Genomic DNA, 16,972 nt, shown 5'->3' with positions numbered 1-16,972 from the left:
CCAGAATACAGAAAGCTATGCAGTTGGAACTGCGGCTGTTCTGTGATTATTTGTTACACATCCTTGGACTTGACCCTTTAGCAAGTGAACTTGTGATTGAAGTTTTAAATACCTTAAATATGGTAACAAAACACCTCCAAAGGGTGAGTAAAAAACCAGGATGATACAAAATGAAAAATCAATATGAATTGCAGATATAAGTGAGCTATTTTTCTAAGGTAAATACAGAGAAACTAAATAAAATATGGGCACATTTCTTGTATTTGCAGTGTACAGTTAAATAACTGGATTTTTACTGGACTTCAGATAGCAAGTAAAATATATTGTTAACATTTGGGATTCAGTTATCTCTTACTATGTTTTCTAAAACATATTATCAGCTTATAACTTGAGAAAGTTTGCAGAAACCTCAAGTTTGGCCCTGTTAACTTTGCACACAACTACCAGTTATTTGGCACTTGTATCCATAGGGAAAGGGTCTTACTGTATGTTACGGCAAAAAAGAAATTCTTCTTTATTTGCTTACAAAGTTAAGTGGAGACTCGACGTATAAACTTTTTTTTTTTTTTAATATGGCTGCATCTTAGAACCACTTTTCATGTGTATAGAAATTTTTCATAATGACGCTGAGAAAAAAGCGTAATGAGAATCTAATTTTTTCACCTTTCCATTGTTTATGCATGCATTTTGGTGAGCAAGCAACTATATGCCAGGCATAAGCAATTCCTTTTAACAGGACACTGCTTCTGCAAACCTTTGTGAAATGGCTGTATGAGGGTGAAGCACCTTGCCTGCATTCATCCATGCTATTTTAACGCATTAATGGTTTGCTCTAAAAAATGCGTGCAAGTCTGAAGCAGAAAAAAACCCCCATATTTCACAGGCAATCAAGAGGAAAGCAAATTAAAAGCTATAATGCCTGCATTCATATATATTAGCTAGAACTAAACAGACTGCTGCTGGCACACACAAGCCAGTGAGTTGGTCTGCTCAGAAGGACAAGCAGTCCTGCCAAAGTAGGCCACAAACCACCAGCTGACCTGAGGCTATTTTTTTCTGCCTTTGCCCCCCATTTTAACCAAAGCAGACCGGTCCGTCTTCAGACTCAGCACATACCAGCATCGCATCACCCCTGGGGAAGCACCTGTCTCAGTGCTGCAACTCGGGACACGCAACCACAGGAGAAACCGGTGCCCGCCGCTCGGGCTTCCACCTTGGAACGAAGCCCCGGCCCGGGCTGACCAGACAGGCTCTGCGACCGCCCTGAAGTAAAACGGGAGCGTTGTGGGTTAGAAGAATAGCTCAAGCTGCGATGTTCTTGAGCCTACAAAAAAAGTAACTGAATCAAGCCCACTTTGAGTGAACGCTTACTTGTAATTAAAAAAAAGAAGGAAAAAAAAAAGGGATCATCAGGAAGGATTTCCGCCTTACAGAGTAGCCGAGTTTACGTGGGTCAGCCTCACTTCAGAGGACGCGGACACCAGAGCCGTGCCTGAGGGACCCCCTCCGGGCAAAGCAGGGGCGGCAGGGGCAGCAGAGCCACGGGGGTCCCTGCACCCGGCTGACCCACCATACGCGTGGGTAAGGAGGCCCGAGCAGCCGGCGGTGTCCCCGGGGAGGGAGATGGCGCCCCGCGGGCTGCCCCTCTCCTCTCCCGGCTCGGCTCCGGCCCGGCCCTTCCTGCCGCCCGGCCGCCATTTTGCGGAGCCGAGGCGGCCCCTGAGGCGGGCCAGGCTGCTCCAGGCCCGGCGAGGCGGCCCTGCTGCGGGAGGCGGTGGCGCAGGTAACGCGGGATGGCGGCCGCCCCCGCCCCGCGGCGGGACCCCCTCTACCCGCGGGCGGGGAGCTGAGCCGCCTTCCCCGGCTGGCTCCCGGGGGGAGCGGGAGGGGCTTCCCCTTTTCTGGCGGAGGGGCGCCCCACGAAAGGGAGGGAGCGCCGCGGCCTGCCGTGGGGGCGGCTGCCCAGCTGGCTCTCCGGCCGCCTGCGAGTTCATCAGTCGGTTTTGGTGGAACGATAGCAGGTGCCCGGGCAAAAGGCGTGTAGTGAGAGTTAGTACCCCTCAAAGGGCGTGCTCTAAAAAAAACCCCAAAAAAACAAACCCAAACATTTTGAATATTTTCTTCTGCTTCTTGTGTCATTTTCTTTCTGCCCAGACAGGGCCCCCCTCTTACAGGGAGCTCAAGGCAGGCACAAGTAAGAGTATTTATTGGCAATCTGGCATTAATGACGTGACACCTTCAACAACTAGTTAAAGCAGCTCTAATTAAAGATCACATTTTAAAGAAGCCAAGTTGTTAGTACAAAATTACTGCATTTTTACTGCATTGAACTACGCTCAAAGCAAGATTTCCCAGAATGTCCTTCCAGTGCTCTGCTCACATGTACTGACCACATAATTCTGCTTACCCATTTCTCACAAAGTGTAACCTGTGTGTTTCCTAGCAAAGTAAAATGCCATAGGTTTTTATAGTAAAGGTGTAAAATATTTGGCTGTTTGCACTAACATGTCTCCAGAACTGTTTTCAAAGCTAATTTACAGTATTGTGTAACAAACATGTAAGAGCTGAGCTAATGCTTAGGTCTTGTGTATAATATGTTCAGTCTTAACTGGCGTTAGCTTTACTTTTGTTTGTTACCTGTTACAGGTTTGACTAGCTCGTAATTAACATCATTATTTGCAAATGCAATGGAAGAGGGCAAGACTGAAGATGTCCAGGGTATTCTACGACTTAATGTGCGAGGATGTTTATACACAGCCAGGCACGAGTCTTTATGCCGCTTTAAGGATTCAATGCTAGCTTCTATGTTTAGTGGACGCTTTCCTCTAAAAGTGGATGAATCAGGTAAATATGTTCAAGCTGTAAATATGCCATTCTGATCAGGGACCTCTGTGGCAAATACATGCTTTTATATATATTTATGCATTTTATAGTATATCTCTTTTCCCAACCTGCTGAGCATCAGTTGGCTTCTTTAATTCCAGGATGTAAAACAATTATGCATGCATGACTTTATGAGCAATTCATCTGAGTTCCACAAGACTATGCATGTTTGCAAACATAAATGTTTGTACGGTGCTTAGCCCTGCCTTGTCCCAGTCCAAACTGTGGCTTTGGAATGTAATTCTTCAGTATGAATATGAAAATAGATAAAATAGAAGCTGGCAGAGTATTTGGCGTTTAACTTGGATCCTGTTTGTGACCCCCTGTATTCTCCAGAGGCATCTCACTCTCTCTGTTCATCACATAAGTAATTTTTGTTTCAGAATACTTCATTGCCCTGTAAAGATTGCATTTTTCGCCACCATGGCTTGATATGAAAGCTTGAATAAAACTCTTCATGGGTCAAATCGCACACTTGTTTGTGACTTGGAAATCCTGCCAAAGTACGTCCAGTTTAAAGATATGATGGATGGAGAATAGTAATTCTTCACTGTACACTTTTGACCGTTTAAAATATCTGAAATGTTTAACATTTTTACGGGCAGGGCTTTGCTACCATCTTTCAGTTGCAGTGAACAGCCTGTTGTATGCAGCTGTGTATAGTTTGGTCAGTTTCTGTAGTGGTCCTTGAGCCCAGCAGGCAAAGGAGAGAAAAAGAAACAAAAAATACTGTAAAACTTGAGTAATATTCAGGGAAGGTTAGACTAGATGTGTACTGGAGCTGATGCTACTTTTAACTCTTTTAAATTCCTTAGACCCAAAATTCAAAAAATCTCTGCAATAGCAAGAAAAGATGTATCCGTAGTTAGAATTAGAAATGCATCTAGAGTTTGATTTTAGCATTTTAAGTGGAGTGCAGTACAGCTGAGGTGGTATGGTGGCATGGTCCTATGCAGACTAGTGATTTAACTGAAATTCCAAATTTACTGCACTAAGAATTTTATCTTCAAATAACAAATATTCCAGGGAAACAAAACAGTAGTTTTAAAAGAATAGGGAAAGTACACTTACTCCTCCTAAGTAAGTAAAATTAGTACAGAATTTTTATATAAAGGCTTTACTTGATGATTTGGTAGAATGTGACAAGTCTGTCTTTGCTTGCCGGAAGCAGTATTTTAAATCATTTTATTTGTGTTTTCAGGAGCATGTCTAATTGATCGAGATGGAAGCCTGTTTAAATATCTTTTGGATTATCTTCATGGAGAAGTTCGGATTCCTGAAGATGAACAAATTCGAATTGCACTGCAGGAAGAAGCAGATTATTTTGGCATCCCTTATCCATACAGTCTGTCTGACCATTTGGCCAATGAAATGGAGACATATTCTTTAAGGTCAAATATAGAGCTTAAAAAGGTCTTGACGTTTCTTATATTTTTAAAGATGTACTCTCTAATCCACACCATTCATTAGCATCAGATACTAAAACTACAGTATATGCAAGTTAGCACTTTTTAATCGCCATGTTAAATCACCAGTAAAATCAGAGTTTTAGGTTAAGAAATCCTGGAGTTGATAATGCAGTCATAGTAGTTAAGGACATCAGCTCTTCCCGTCATTGCAATACAGCAACAGTTTAAATTTGGCTCTGTTTTACATGCAAGTCTGATGTAAAACTTGCATAGTAGGAATGACATTGTTTAGCTCCCTGCTTGGCTTCAAATTTTATTTGAGATTAGATTTGATCCCTTCAAGATGTTTGTTTTTTTTTTTTTTTTTCAGTTTTATAAATTCATCGTAAAACTTGAAAGATAAAAGGTACTTTGTCAGTTTTTTAGAACAAGAAAGGAGAAAAGAAACTTAATGTATTATTTAAAATCCCAACGTCTATTTTAGAGTATTGTAACTTAAAAGCTAATTCTAATTAACTGATTGGAAATTAACTCATATTACCAGGTATGGCTGCGTTAGTCCTGAATGTCATCTGTGTTCTCTTAGTAAGCTATTGTTCCATATATTTCACATTCTTCCTTACTCATTTCCTTTTGAAAAGCATAAAACATTGCTAGGCCTTTCAGTTTCTCTTCATATTAGGGATTTGCCATGTCTTTCAGTATTTCTGTTGCCTTTCTGTGAATGTCTCCTAGTTTTACAATATTGTCTGTTAACATCAGATAAGAAATACTGCACACATTATTCTACATAAACTACATCCTTCATTTACTTAAAAGAGCTCACCAGTACCGTTAAAAATACTTAAATACAAAAGCTTATTCAACTAAAAATATTGTATTCTTAATAATATTCTTTATTTTGTGTTCTATGGTTTTTCCAGGCTTTGTTAGATTTTTGCGATTCTTATGATTTAGTTTGTACCAAGCCTACAGTTTGGGTCCTGCACTATCTCAACACTTCTGGAGCAAGTTGTGAAAGTAAAATTATTGGTGTGTATGCCACAAGAGCTGATGGGACTGATGCAATTAATAAGGAGCTAGGAAAGAAAATTCATAGTAAAAGCATTTACAAAAGGTAAGATGACTGTCAAACACGTGAAAGCACTATGAAGTGAGAATGAACACTCACATATTATAATAATACCTAAATATTATTATATGTAGCATAATATAGCATTATTGTACTATAAATCTATGGAAAGAACCAGATTCTTTCCAGCTTTGAAAACAGCTGGCTAATGCAGTGGTCACATTAAACAAACAAACAAGAGAAAAACTAAGCATGGAGTACAAGAATTTGAGAGAGTCCACAAAAGGTGGCTAGCATGCAGTTGCTGTAAGTTCTCATTATGTTTTACTTGCTATTTTTAAAATGTCTCAACCATTTAAAATTACTTTCTAATTTAGGATGGTATTTACACTAAATACAGTGAATTAATCCCCATCCAGAAAAAGTTCCAGAAATATTCACAATGTTGGTTGTGATTCTTGCAATTGTATTTTGCAGTCTTCTAAGACAGCTGAAAGAAATATTTAACACCAAAAAGAACTGAAGATGAAAGGAAATGGTTTTAATTCTTTAAAGGACATGTACTTCTCTACTACACTATTAATATATTTTTATGACAGTAATTATAAGTTATTGGTAGACCTGTGCTTGAGTGTCTGGAAGCAATTTGTCTTTCTCTTGGTCCCACAGTACAGTGTCAGAAATGTACTTCACTGTGTACCTTTTGAAACGTGATTAAGATAGAGCTTTTGATGTTTCATCGTCTTTATAATTAAGATGCTTATTTTCCTAAATTTAGGCCGGGAACATTGATATTTATTCCAAAAGTATTTGGACACATAGTATCAGGTGTCTTTCCTTCTACTGTGTTTTCGCTCTGAATAAATGATTGAGATTTAGAAGAATAGATTTTACACCATTAATTGTGTAATTATTCTTTTATGAACATCTGTTCTTTCATGAATACCCATTTTTAGCAATAGGTGTTCACAGGCATGCAGAGCATAGGAGGATGGCTATTTAGAACCTCTTATACTAATGAAAATGAAATTTAAGTAACATTTTTCTTTCTGCTTTACAAAATATTTACTATTAAGTCCTTATAGATAGGAGTTGGTAAAAAGAGTGATACATTTCATCAGTGGTACATTTTTAAGGACTTCACTAGATCTACCACATAACCATTACCTTTAAAACAATATTTCTAGAGAAGCTGGAAATAACGTCCAATACATCTGGAGCTATTACTCAGTAGCTGAGTTGAAAAAGATGATGGATGCTTTCGATGCCTGGGAAGGGAGAGGTAGAGTATTTTTTTTTTTATTTTATTTCAGTAGTACTACTTTTTTACAGAAAAATCAGAAAAATATTTGCCAATTAACTATAATAAAAACTCTGCATACATTTTCACTCATTCAGTAGCATGTTGTAAAATATCCCATAGTAGTGGCTATTTGGAAAAAAAAAAAAAAAAAGAGTCTTAAGGGGTGTTCCAGCAAGGTGACATGAGTTGACATGAATGAATAGGTGTAGTGAGGGCTACCACAGGCAAGGGGTGGTAGCCTGCTGGCATTGGGCACTCTGGTGGAAGCCCTAGAAGCACATTGGCTGTAAGCAATGTTCGCATCAGCATTGTTTCAAAGCTGAAATTCTACATAGTAAAAACCATGCATTCATTTAGTCGGGCGTATGTACACATGGTATTGACGCTGTTCTCTCAGCTCATCAGTACAGTGTCCCTCTGAAATGCAGGTGTCAGCTACTGGAGAGTGCCTCAGGAGCTGATTGAATGTTGGACTCTTGAAGAACGCCCTTTGAAAGGCAGTTTGCATCATATGCCTCCAGTTCATAAAAGGTATGCTGATTTGCATAGGTGGCTTAAAATAAAGCAGAAATACAGCACTTTTTTTTTGATGATTTCAGGTTCTTTGAATAGCTATGAATGTTGAGTTTTCCCTGTTTTTTCCTATTTACATTTTTATAAAATATAATTGGAGAGTTTAATTGCAAAACTGAACTTAGTAGAAACAAATTACCTTTTTTTAGGCTGCTGAAACTCTGTTCTACTTCTTCAGCCTTTAAAACATCATTTTAGAGTGGGAAGGAGTAATTTCAAAAAGTAGAGAGCAGTATTAGTTCAATGGACTGCTAAAAAAGAAATTTTAACTGAAAACTTTAAACGGTTAACTGATTTTCACATATGCGAGATGCCTTCTTTTTAGAAGGCATTTCTAGAATTTCTTCTTTGCAGTTTTACGGTGATACTTTTGACTACACCTCCATTCTCAATACACTACCTAAAAGCAGCCTTTACAGGTGCAGCTACACAGTTGATCTAAGCCACCCTACAGCCACTTGGCTGCTGCTAGATAGAAGAGGATCCTGCTGACCTTCCTTGTCCCTGGCCACACCGTCATTTCAGCAGCAGCCACAGAGCCACATCAGCACAATGATCCGACTGAAAACTCCTATCTCCCCTTTTTTTTTTTTTTTTTTTTTTTTGATACGGCATTCTTTGCTTTTCGTAGCTCAAATAGGAAGGACTGTGATCATTTGATCCCTGGATTGCCAAACAGCCTACATGTATTCCTGAACGCTCCTCTACTACCATTGCCTGTTTTGTCTCCCATCTCTCTGTTTTGATTTGTCTTCTCTACTCTTCTGCTCCCTCAAAAAAGCTATGTTCAGGTTTCAGCTAAAACTCCTGATGTACTGCAGTGATCCTGGTGAGACCATATATCGTCTTGAAATACTGTAAATGAACTTAGTTACTGGTTATATTTTACCTATACTTCATTGCTACTACAAAAGCACCAAATCTTTGAATGTTTAAGCTTTCCTTTTTGTGATTCCTTTTGGTGGTTCTTTTGATCTGGGATGTGCAGATATTGAGAATACGTTCTCACCTTGTGGCTCTAAGGAAAACCTCCCTGGACTCATAAGTACTAGGCTATTTGCAGGCTTTCTGTTTGAACAGTGTCACCATATACCAGTTTTATAAGAGCAATAATAAGAAATATTACTCTCAGATATTGTTTATACTTTTGGTATGAATCCCTGTGGCATTTCACAGATCTTTTAAAATCCAAAATGCAAGTACCCTGAAGAATATCAGTGCTTTTGTAGTGTATCTTTTAAACTGTTCTCTCACGGCTCTCACAGTTCATAGCCTGTTTACGGTACTGACCTGCCAGCTAAATGTTTCTTCATTCCTGACAATCAGGTCAGTTAAAGCTACAGCTTTTCTTTGTCAGCTCAAAATCTAATATAATCAGATTCGTACATGTTCTTTGTCCTACTACCAGATTTTAGTAGCTTTACCCCATGTAGGAGCCAGCAACAGAGCCACAGTTTGACAGCTTGTCCTGGTTTCGGCTGGGATAGGGTTAATTTTCTTCCTAGTAGCTGGTATGGTGCTGTGTTTTGGATTTAGGATGAGAATAATGTTGATAACACACTGATGGTTTAGTTGTTGCTAAGTAGTGCTCACACCAGTCAAGGACTTTTCAGCTTCCCATGCTCTGCCCGGTGCACAAGAAGCCGGGAGGGGGCACAGCCAGGACAGCTGACCCAGACTGGCCCAAGGGGCTATTCCATACCGTATGGCGTCATGCTCAGTAGATAAACTGGGGGAGCTGGCCAGGGGGCAGAGATCGCTGCTTGGGGACGGGCTGGGCATCGGTCAGTGGGTGGTGAGCAATTGCATTGTGCATCACTTGTTTTGTATGTTCTATTATTATTAATAATTATTATTATTTCCTCTTCCTCTGCTGTCCTACTAAACTGTCTTTATCTCAGCCCACAGGTTTCACTTTTTTTTCCCCCCGATTCTCTCCCCTATCCCACTGGGGTGGGGGAGGGTGAGCGAGCAGCTGTGTGGTGCTTAGTTGTCGACTGGGGTTAAACCTCGACACAGCTTTTGTTTTGATACATTTTAAAATGCATTGTTAATGTTCTCTGAGTTTAATTTGGTCTCTGTGTTGTTCCCCCTTCCTTCCTCATCTCTCCCAAAATGATTGTGATTTGTATTTACTGATCATCCCTCTGACCTGGCCTGGTCTAGCTTTTGTTTTGTTGGGTTTCAGGTTTTCTAACATCCTACTCAGCTGTTTTAGCGTGACCTCGATTTCTATGGCATCATTTATTATTTCCTTGAGGAATTGCAATCTTCTAGGTGTCTGTCCATTTTTCTTTGCCAGCACTGAGAAACAGCATATGTATAATACTTCAAAAAGGCTGTCTAGCTGTACCTATTAGAGTTGCCATGAGACTCCATAGGCGTTCTTACATAGGTTCTTTTTTTTTTAAAACATTTTCTCTTGAAAGATTTTCCATAATCATTTGTATTGAAAAGAAAGAAGCAGTATCTTCTTATTTTCTCAAATTACATAGTATGGAACTCTGCGGTTTGTGTTTATGTGCAGTTGGGTCTTATATTTTTGTAGATAATTTAAAATACATCAGACTAGTATTTAGTGGATTTTGTATCTGATGGAATCTGTAGCATTTTAATATTTTCTTTCTATAACTCCTCCAGCCTTCTTTCTCATTGATTTCCGCTTAGCAGTTTGTGCACCATATCTCTTACATTTTTTAATGTGTAATATTACTTACACAGGTAGAAGAGATTGATGGTACTGTTAATATAAAGGCAAGCCTGATGGCAGTGATGAACAGTTGAGAACCATAAATGATATTGTAATGAGCAAAAATTAAAAGAACTTCAGATTTGTGGATGGCTGTCGCAGAACGTCTGTATTGTAATAATGTTATAAAAAGAATAATTTATGTACATAGTTTGTTTCTTTAATTGAAGTTCTTTGTTTTACAGACGATTAATCGACTTTACTGAAGAGGAAGATTATTTACCGTGTAAAGCGGGTCCCAAGCCAATTAGATTCTCAGGTCCCTCAACAAGTACCCATATCAAAGTCAAGAATTCAGCTTCATTAAAGGTAGCTGCTTGCAATCCTTCACGTTCTGCAGTGACTCTTAAACGACCCAATAGTGAAAGTTGGACGCCGCACAAAGTAGCTTCTGAAACCGTATCCACGACGGGCACATCGGAGCCCGGCAATTCCCCGGCGCCCTGTGGAAGGCAGAGTGCTGACAACGGGACGCCATGTCAAGTGCCGTTCAAGATTGCGGTGCCTAGGAAGGCCATAAGCAACCGTGTAGTAAAGCTGAAGCGAACTCCCCTTTTTCTTGTGACACCATCCCAGCCATCATCTTCTGTATCCAGTAAAACAAGTGAACAGGACGGTGCTGCTGTTGAAACTCCTACTACTTCTATGGTACTAAACAAGGAAGAAGCAGTTGTGTTAGCAGAGAGTATTAAGCTTAAGAATGATAAAGTGGATGGGTAATGTTTGACTCAGCCTGATAGACTGGATAGCTTTGCATCATCTGGTCAAAGAAGAGATCATCATCTCACGTGGTCATTTATTCAAAGATTTGGTAGAAAATTACCATGAAGAAGTTTGTGAAAAGCATAGGGAGAAATTGTTTTAAGTGAGCACTGAAGTGTGTTTTCTGCTTTATTTCAGAATATTTTTTAGATGTTGGGAAGGGTAGAGGAAAAATGGATTAAAAAACCCCCTCAAATACAGACCATGTGCAGTCTAATGTTACGGTATCTCGCGTTCGTATTTCTGTCAGGTTGCACTAGTACAACTGACCTTTTTAAAGGGACTACTTGCACAGCATAAAAGACGACCTGTTTATCAACTTTAACTACAGTTAACATTAACTAGAGTTAATTTCCTTAATTTGTATCTTTAAAGTGGGGAAAAATAGATGACAATAAGTAGCTTTTTTTAGATACAAGTTTGCCACAAGTGTGTAACATACTGAGTACCGTGAGGATTCCAGAAGTTGAATGCACTTACTTACTGGTACTTCTGGTAAGGAGAAGTCACCATTTTGTTATTAACAGCAATGAAAGGGACCACCTTTGCTTGGACGCATTGAGAAAATTCAGAAATACAGGAAGGGAAGAAGCACGCCTAGGGAGTAACAAGGCAATTTTTTCCATAGACCCGAGACATAGGTGTACTGCTTTCCTAATGTGGTGTGGTCTGCCACTGGGGTGAGGCTGCTGCAGGCAGCCGGGGCAGCCTTGGCATTTTGTATTGTGCCACAGCTGGGTGTGTTTTCGGCAGCTGCAGGAACCTCACAGGTCTGAGTTACAGCTGGCCTTCCTGTGTCCTTCTGCAGGTCCTTTCAAATGAGGAGGGGACAACCTCAACTTCTGTGCAGCAAAGCAGCATTAACAGAGGTGCCCTCGTTCGAAGAACCCCTCCCTCCCCCAGAGCAGGATAGAGGAGACCTTCTTGCACCAGGGTAAATTTTGACTAATGATACTGAAGAGCTGCTGTATGTTTCTGTCAGCAGAGGAAAGCTGAATTTGGCTCACTGATTTTAAAAAGCCCTTTTAGTTGTTTAAATTAGTGAACGAAACCTGACTTTGGTTTGTGCCCTTGCTTGCTTACAGTTGGGCGCTGGGTTTTTTTGTTGGTTTGGCTACTGCTTTTGCTTTTCCAGCACAGTAAATACAGCTGTCCCTAAATGTTGAGAAGTCCCATCGCATTGCCAAAACGCAATGTTCTTAAAATTCCTGAGACTATTAGAATTACAGAAGGGTTCTTTAAATGTTTTATTTTCTAGATAATGTAGAAGCTATCACATTTTCAGGCTTTTCTCCTAACCACAAGGACTCAAAACATCATTTTCCCAAGTAAAAAAACCAAATTTTCATGTACTAATGTTTAGGGAGACACTTTGCCATGAACAGTAGTCACGGTAAAAGTGTGCAGTACTATAATTTTCTGGTATTGGTGTGTATATTGAAGACCAGCTTACCTTTAGAATCTTTAAGCTAGTGGTTTTTCTTAAAAAATAAACCTAAAGAACAACAATCCCAAGGCTCTTCCTATCCCAACAAAAAAAGTTTCACTGAAGAAAGGACAAGGCAAACATTATGGAAAGGTGCTAACATAATGTCATCTATTCTTTGAGCATGCAAGTCATCATTGACACGAAGTTTGTGACATTTGTTTTTCATAATAATCTGATTGAAAAGCAGTTTTTAATACTTATCTCCTGTGTGACTTCTGCATCACTATTTATTGAATAGCTGAGCACTTTACCATGCACTTTTAAATCTTTTTACAATGCTTCCTAAAGCAGATTTCCTTCCTCTTCAACTTTTGATGAATTTAGAAGGCTTCTATAAACATAGAATCACAGAATCATTTAGGTTGGAAAAGACCCTTAAGATCATCGAGTCCAACCGGCACTACAGCTCACAAAGATCACTGAGTCAAACACCACACTTAAGCTCACAAAAAGTACGGAATTTTGCATGTGTACAAGAAAAAAGCTTTACAAATAATCCTACAGGACTTCCTGAGTTTGTACTAGCTCAGTTCTTTTTAATTATTCTGGTAGCACAGTAATTTGAGTAACATTTGTGTCCTTTGCATTACAGTAGCTTTAATGAGTCCTCTCTTTGCCCTAGACGTACTGGCTTGTGGTTAAAAGAAAAAAAAAAAACCAACTAAAAAGAACTCCTTGAATTTCAATAGATGAAACAGGAGAGGGGCTGTGGTGGGGAGGTACAGCAAGATTAATTATTTTTTGAGGGACTTGATTTTATTTATTTAATTGGATGAGGTGCAAAGGTGGCCTTTTAACTTACCTGAGTAGGCACTTTCGGCATGTTTTTTCATACCTGTGAATCTTGCTAAGTTTCTCTTAACTGATGGACTGACAGTAAACAGTTTTATGATAGCTGAATAGTATTAACCTTCATGGTGACTTTTGCTATTAAAAATAGCTTTGCCCTTATCTACCCAAAGCCTTTTAAAATGTGGAAATAAAATAGAATTTCATCTTCTCTCTGGGAGGCCAGTAGGTGAAAACAAATGATACTTGCCAGTCCAAGGACGAGTCATCCCTTAACCTGGCTAACAGACTGTGTTTTTTGAGGCCTGGAACAAGAAGCAGAAATTCTGCAAGTCTGAGTTTCCTGCAGGCTCAAACTTCCTCAAAATTGTATGGTCCCAAGTTTCTTGAAAGTCTGCAGTTTTCTTAACGTTTCACTTGTCCAACTCAACTAAAGAAGTACCAGCTGGTACTGCATTTGCACTGATAAACTGTGATACACCGTACGTACATACCGGATAGTTTCACTGGGGAAACTACTAAAGGTGAGCTCCAGTTTTAGAGCTGGGATTAGATGCATTGTCAAGTGGCGTGACAATGGTTTATATTCCATCTCTGTAAAATTATCATTCATTATAGAAGACATCATGTTCAGAAAAGACCATGTTCAGACAGTTACTCCAATTTAGTAATCTAATGATTACTAGTATCTAATAGCTGCACTCTAAAGGCTGACATGTATCGCCAGTGTAGTCTGATGCATTAAATTTTTTCTCACAAATGCTGTCAATTTTCCAGTTGTTTAATTCTCACTTTCACACTACTGTCTTTCCAAACCATCAATGATATGGCATCATATGGGTTAAGGAGACAAGAAAAATACGATTCCAAGTTAAATTTCTGGAAAATTACTCCTCTGTGATTACACATGGGCTTGTGATGCAGAGGGCCTATTACCACCAAGATGTGATTCAAATAGATGTAATTCTATCTGTATGCTTCAGGGCATGGAGAACTCATTTGTACTTGATGTAAGCAAGCAGACATTATTTCATGTGATAGGCATATGTTACCACTGATCCTCAGGGACAGTTTTCATCAGGCTTGTTTTTAGCTGAAGAGCCATGGAAATACCAAAGCCACCTCTTTTTTTTTTTTCCTTTCAAACTGTTCAGTTATTTCCCTACCAGCTCTTCCAGAGCAGAAAAATACTCTTTTAAAGCAGCTTACATTAAATTGCTTAGATAATAAACATCATGTAGTTCAAATCTTACTACGGTTAAAAAGAAATACTAACATTACCCAGGAGTAAGCAGATTTCATCTTAGTTCTTCCCTATCCATGAAGGACAAATTCTCACCTGATAAAAACAAGAGGCTGGTTGCACCATCAAAAACTTGGGAGTGAAGCTGTCTATGCCTTAGCCGCAGTTACAAAGTCAAAGTGTGGTTACAAGTAAAACTCTGTAAATACTCTGTGGTAATAAAGCCCCACAAAAATCTAGATTCATTTTGGGCAACGGCTTTTAACAGAAGATGTTAAGCAGTAGAAACAGGTAAGGTTGATGGTACAGACCTTTGCTGCTTTCTGAGCTTTTTGGATATCTCTTCTTACAGAATTTTCGTCTTGCCAAAAAAATCTGGCTGTTTAGGCCAGAATTGATCGCTCTTGACTGAAAATTACTTTGCAAAGTCATGGGGTCACGTGGTCAGCTGTGTAGCGTGCCCGGAGTTTGCATCAGGGATCTGGCCCTTTTCAAAGTTGCTCCTTGCCTATACATATCTATCTTTTCACTCATTCTAGTCTCTGGCACAACATACATGAACATTTTAGTACAGTTTGTTTTAGTAGTTTGCCATAATAAAATAGCTGTATTGTCTCAAATTTCTGGCAAATTTCTATTATATCCTCATGTGGGCAGTTGGCAGTGGAACTGGAACTTGAGACCTCTGGATCCCATGGTGCCTCTGCTGCAGTCACAAGGAGGTGCACAGGAAGGACGTAGCTGATGTATACAATCTTGATGCAGCCCAGTCGCTACATGGGGAAACAGGCTCACAGTAAGAACAGCCATTTGTGCAAGCTCAGACCAGGTGTTCCCCTACAACAACAGGGTCCAGGAAAGCGCTACGAGATCAGTTTCCCCTCCAGAATTATCAGTTTCTCTTTCAGGGTGACACTTTCAAACACATTAAGTGATGTGGGTTTTTTTAACCTCTTTTTCCAAACATGCCTAAATAACGTAAGTTTTCCAAATAGCTTGGCCGTGTTAAGTGACCTCCTCTTTTTAGTTTTCCAACTGCGTATTTGGTCCTTTATTTTGCTGCATTCTGCCCTTACTCTGAGTTTAATCTTACACAGAAGATAAACAGATCCAACCTGCTTTAAAATACTGCCCTTTAAGGTGTGTTTCCACTTTTGAAAGAGCGTACAAAGTGCAGTGGGAATTCCATGTTTGTGTCTGAGTGATGGCAAACAGCTGTATTTGCTTTACAAATTGAGGGCCCCTTTTTAAAAAAGATGGCTGGCCTGAAAGTCAAGCCTTGCCCTGCCCTTAATTCCCTCACTGACCCCCGTACAAATCCCTTAGGTTAAAAGGAATACCACATGTAGCTAGCTCTGTAATTAGAGGTCTGTTGAAGATGGGCCCAAGAGCATCCAATTACTTACAAGTACTCTGAACAGTAAAACACTCCTAGAAATTGGTAGATATAATTCCAAGCATAGAGAGACACAAGAAATGAAAGATGAAGAGATACCGTTCCGACACAGCTACACTTTAGAGCACAGCTGCCTAACATAGTTAAAACCTGTACCGCAATACTAAACCGTGCTTGGTGTGCTAAGGCTGCAGCCTTCCCAGAACGAGCCCACTCCCCAGCCCAACCAAACCCACGCTTGCATCTCTCATCAAAGAAAATGTGTTTGCACCACAGTCTGAAGAGAAATGCTGTCTCTCACCTGTTAGTCCTGGGTCCGTCACACACTGAGCCTCCAGGACATCAAAGGTTATCTGGTAATGAAGAGCTCAAGGTGGTCCTGTTGTGCCGAGTTATGACTTCTGTTACAGATTTTATTTATCTGCAGAAGCGTGCTTGTGAGAAGCTGACTTACGGAATAAAATAACTTTCAATAATCCTGTCAAGTGGAGAAGCTATAAGGAGGGAGTAAAAGTCATTATAGGTAAGTTAGATTTTCTTTTTTTTAGGAGGTGTTACAAGAAGAGGCATAAATTTCACAAATTATCTAAGGACAATATTATAAGATTCCTGTGTAATATCTTCATGGAAATTATAATTGCATCTCTTACAGTAAGGTTACAGGTCAAACTGTAAGGCAGCAAATAAATGTTGAAAGGCTACCTGTCTGATGGATGTGCACAACACAGATTCTGGAATTTCAGTTCTATTTGCTCAAAACATGCAGCTTAAAAGCGTGATAGATAATTAACTAGGATAGAAGCAGTGCTTGCAATTCTAAGAAAGCCAGCGTCTACCTATGCATGTTTATTTTTCTTTCACCACTCTTCAGTTATTTGCCTTTTAGAATCGGGTTTTACCAATATTCACATGTGGAAAACTGTATACCGATATGAAGAGAAATAAAAATAATCAAGATCACCCATACGGAATGCACCTCACTCACTTCGAGATTATTTCTCAAGGGCAACAGAGGAAAAGTAAACCAGTCAGTACTAAGGGAGTGTGCAGGCAGCTAACAGAAATTAGGCAGAGGAAACTGGTAAAAAAATAGCAAACAATAACCTAGGAATAAACTTTTAAAGATGCTCAAGCGTCCTGCTCTTGCTGACCTTTTACACCTTTCTGATTCTGACACTTAAGCCATTAGTTCACTTGATGCCAGGTCTGGATTCTGACAACTTACTATGTTAAAAAATAACTTATATTAAACGTACGTCCAGGTTGGAGGTGGCTCTCATGGGAAGGTTCTGTTCCGTGCACTT

The 16,972-nt window shown here is 39.6% G+C and overlaps 2 protein-coding genes across 6 annotated transcripts in view; one reads left to right on the top strand and one right to left on the bottom strand.

Moving 5' to 3' along the window:
• The window catches only part of SGO2 (shugoshin 2), a 17,595-nt gene extending 16,085 nt beyond the window's left edge, over window positions 1-1,510 (bottom strand). The window contains exons 1-2 of the mRNA XM_087734313.1: window positions 1,372-1,510; window positions 1,117-1,263 (exon numbers count right to left, since the gene is read on the bottom strand). The gene's annotated coding sequence lies outside the window, so the exon portion shown is untranslated. The remainder of the gene's footprint in view (window positions 1-1,116; window positions 1,264-1,371) is intronic.
• On the top strand, window positions 1,463-16,972 carry KCTD18 (potassium channel tetramerization domain containing 18). 5 transcript variants are annotated; one of them, XM_087734322.1, is made up of 9 exons: window positions 1,677-1,783; window positions 2,647-2,844; window positions 4,085-4,296; window positions 5,216-5,409; window positions 6,552-6,646; window positions 7,096-7,198; window positions 10,175-10,637; window positions 11,560-11,685; window positions 16,096-16,972. In XM_087734322.1, the coding sequence occupies exons 2-8, from the start codon at window positions 2,688-2,690 to the stop codon at window positions 11,662-11,664; spliced, it is 1,329 nt and encodes a 442-aa protein (XP_087590448.1). In that variant the 5' UTR covers window positions 1,677-1,783; window positions 2,647-2,687; the 3' UTR covers window positions 11,665-11,685; window positions 16,096-16,972. The 5 variants fall into 5 exon arrangements, with proteins under 5 accessions (XP_087590450.1, XP_087590448.1, XP_087590447.1 ...); XM_087734321.1 differs by having other exon boundaries at window positions 16,079-16,972; XM_087734324.1 differs by lacking the exon at window positions 1,677-1,783 and adding an exon at window positions 1,463-1,581 and having other exon boundaries at window positions 11,560-16,972.

Source organism: Nipponia nippon, unplaced genomic scaffold, assembly GCF_047370975.1.
Source record: "Nipponia nippon isolate SJK-2023a ecotype South Korea unplaced genomic scaffold, ASM4737097v1 scaffold_5, whole genome shotgun sequence".
Lineage (NCBI taxonomy): Eukaryota > Metazoa > Chordata > Aves > Pelecaniformes > Threskiornithidae > Nipponia > Nipponia nippon.
This window is presented reverse-complemented; position numbering and strand designations above follow the sequence as displayed.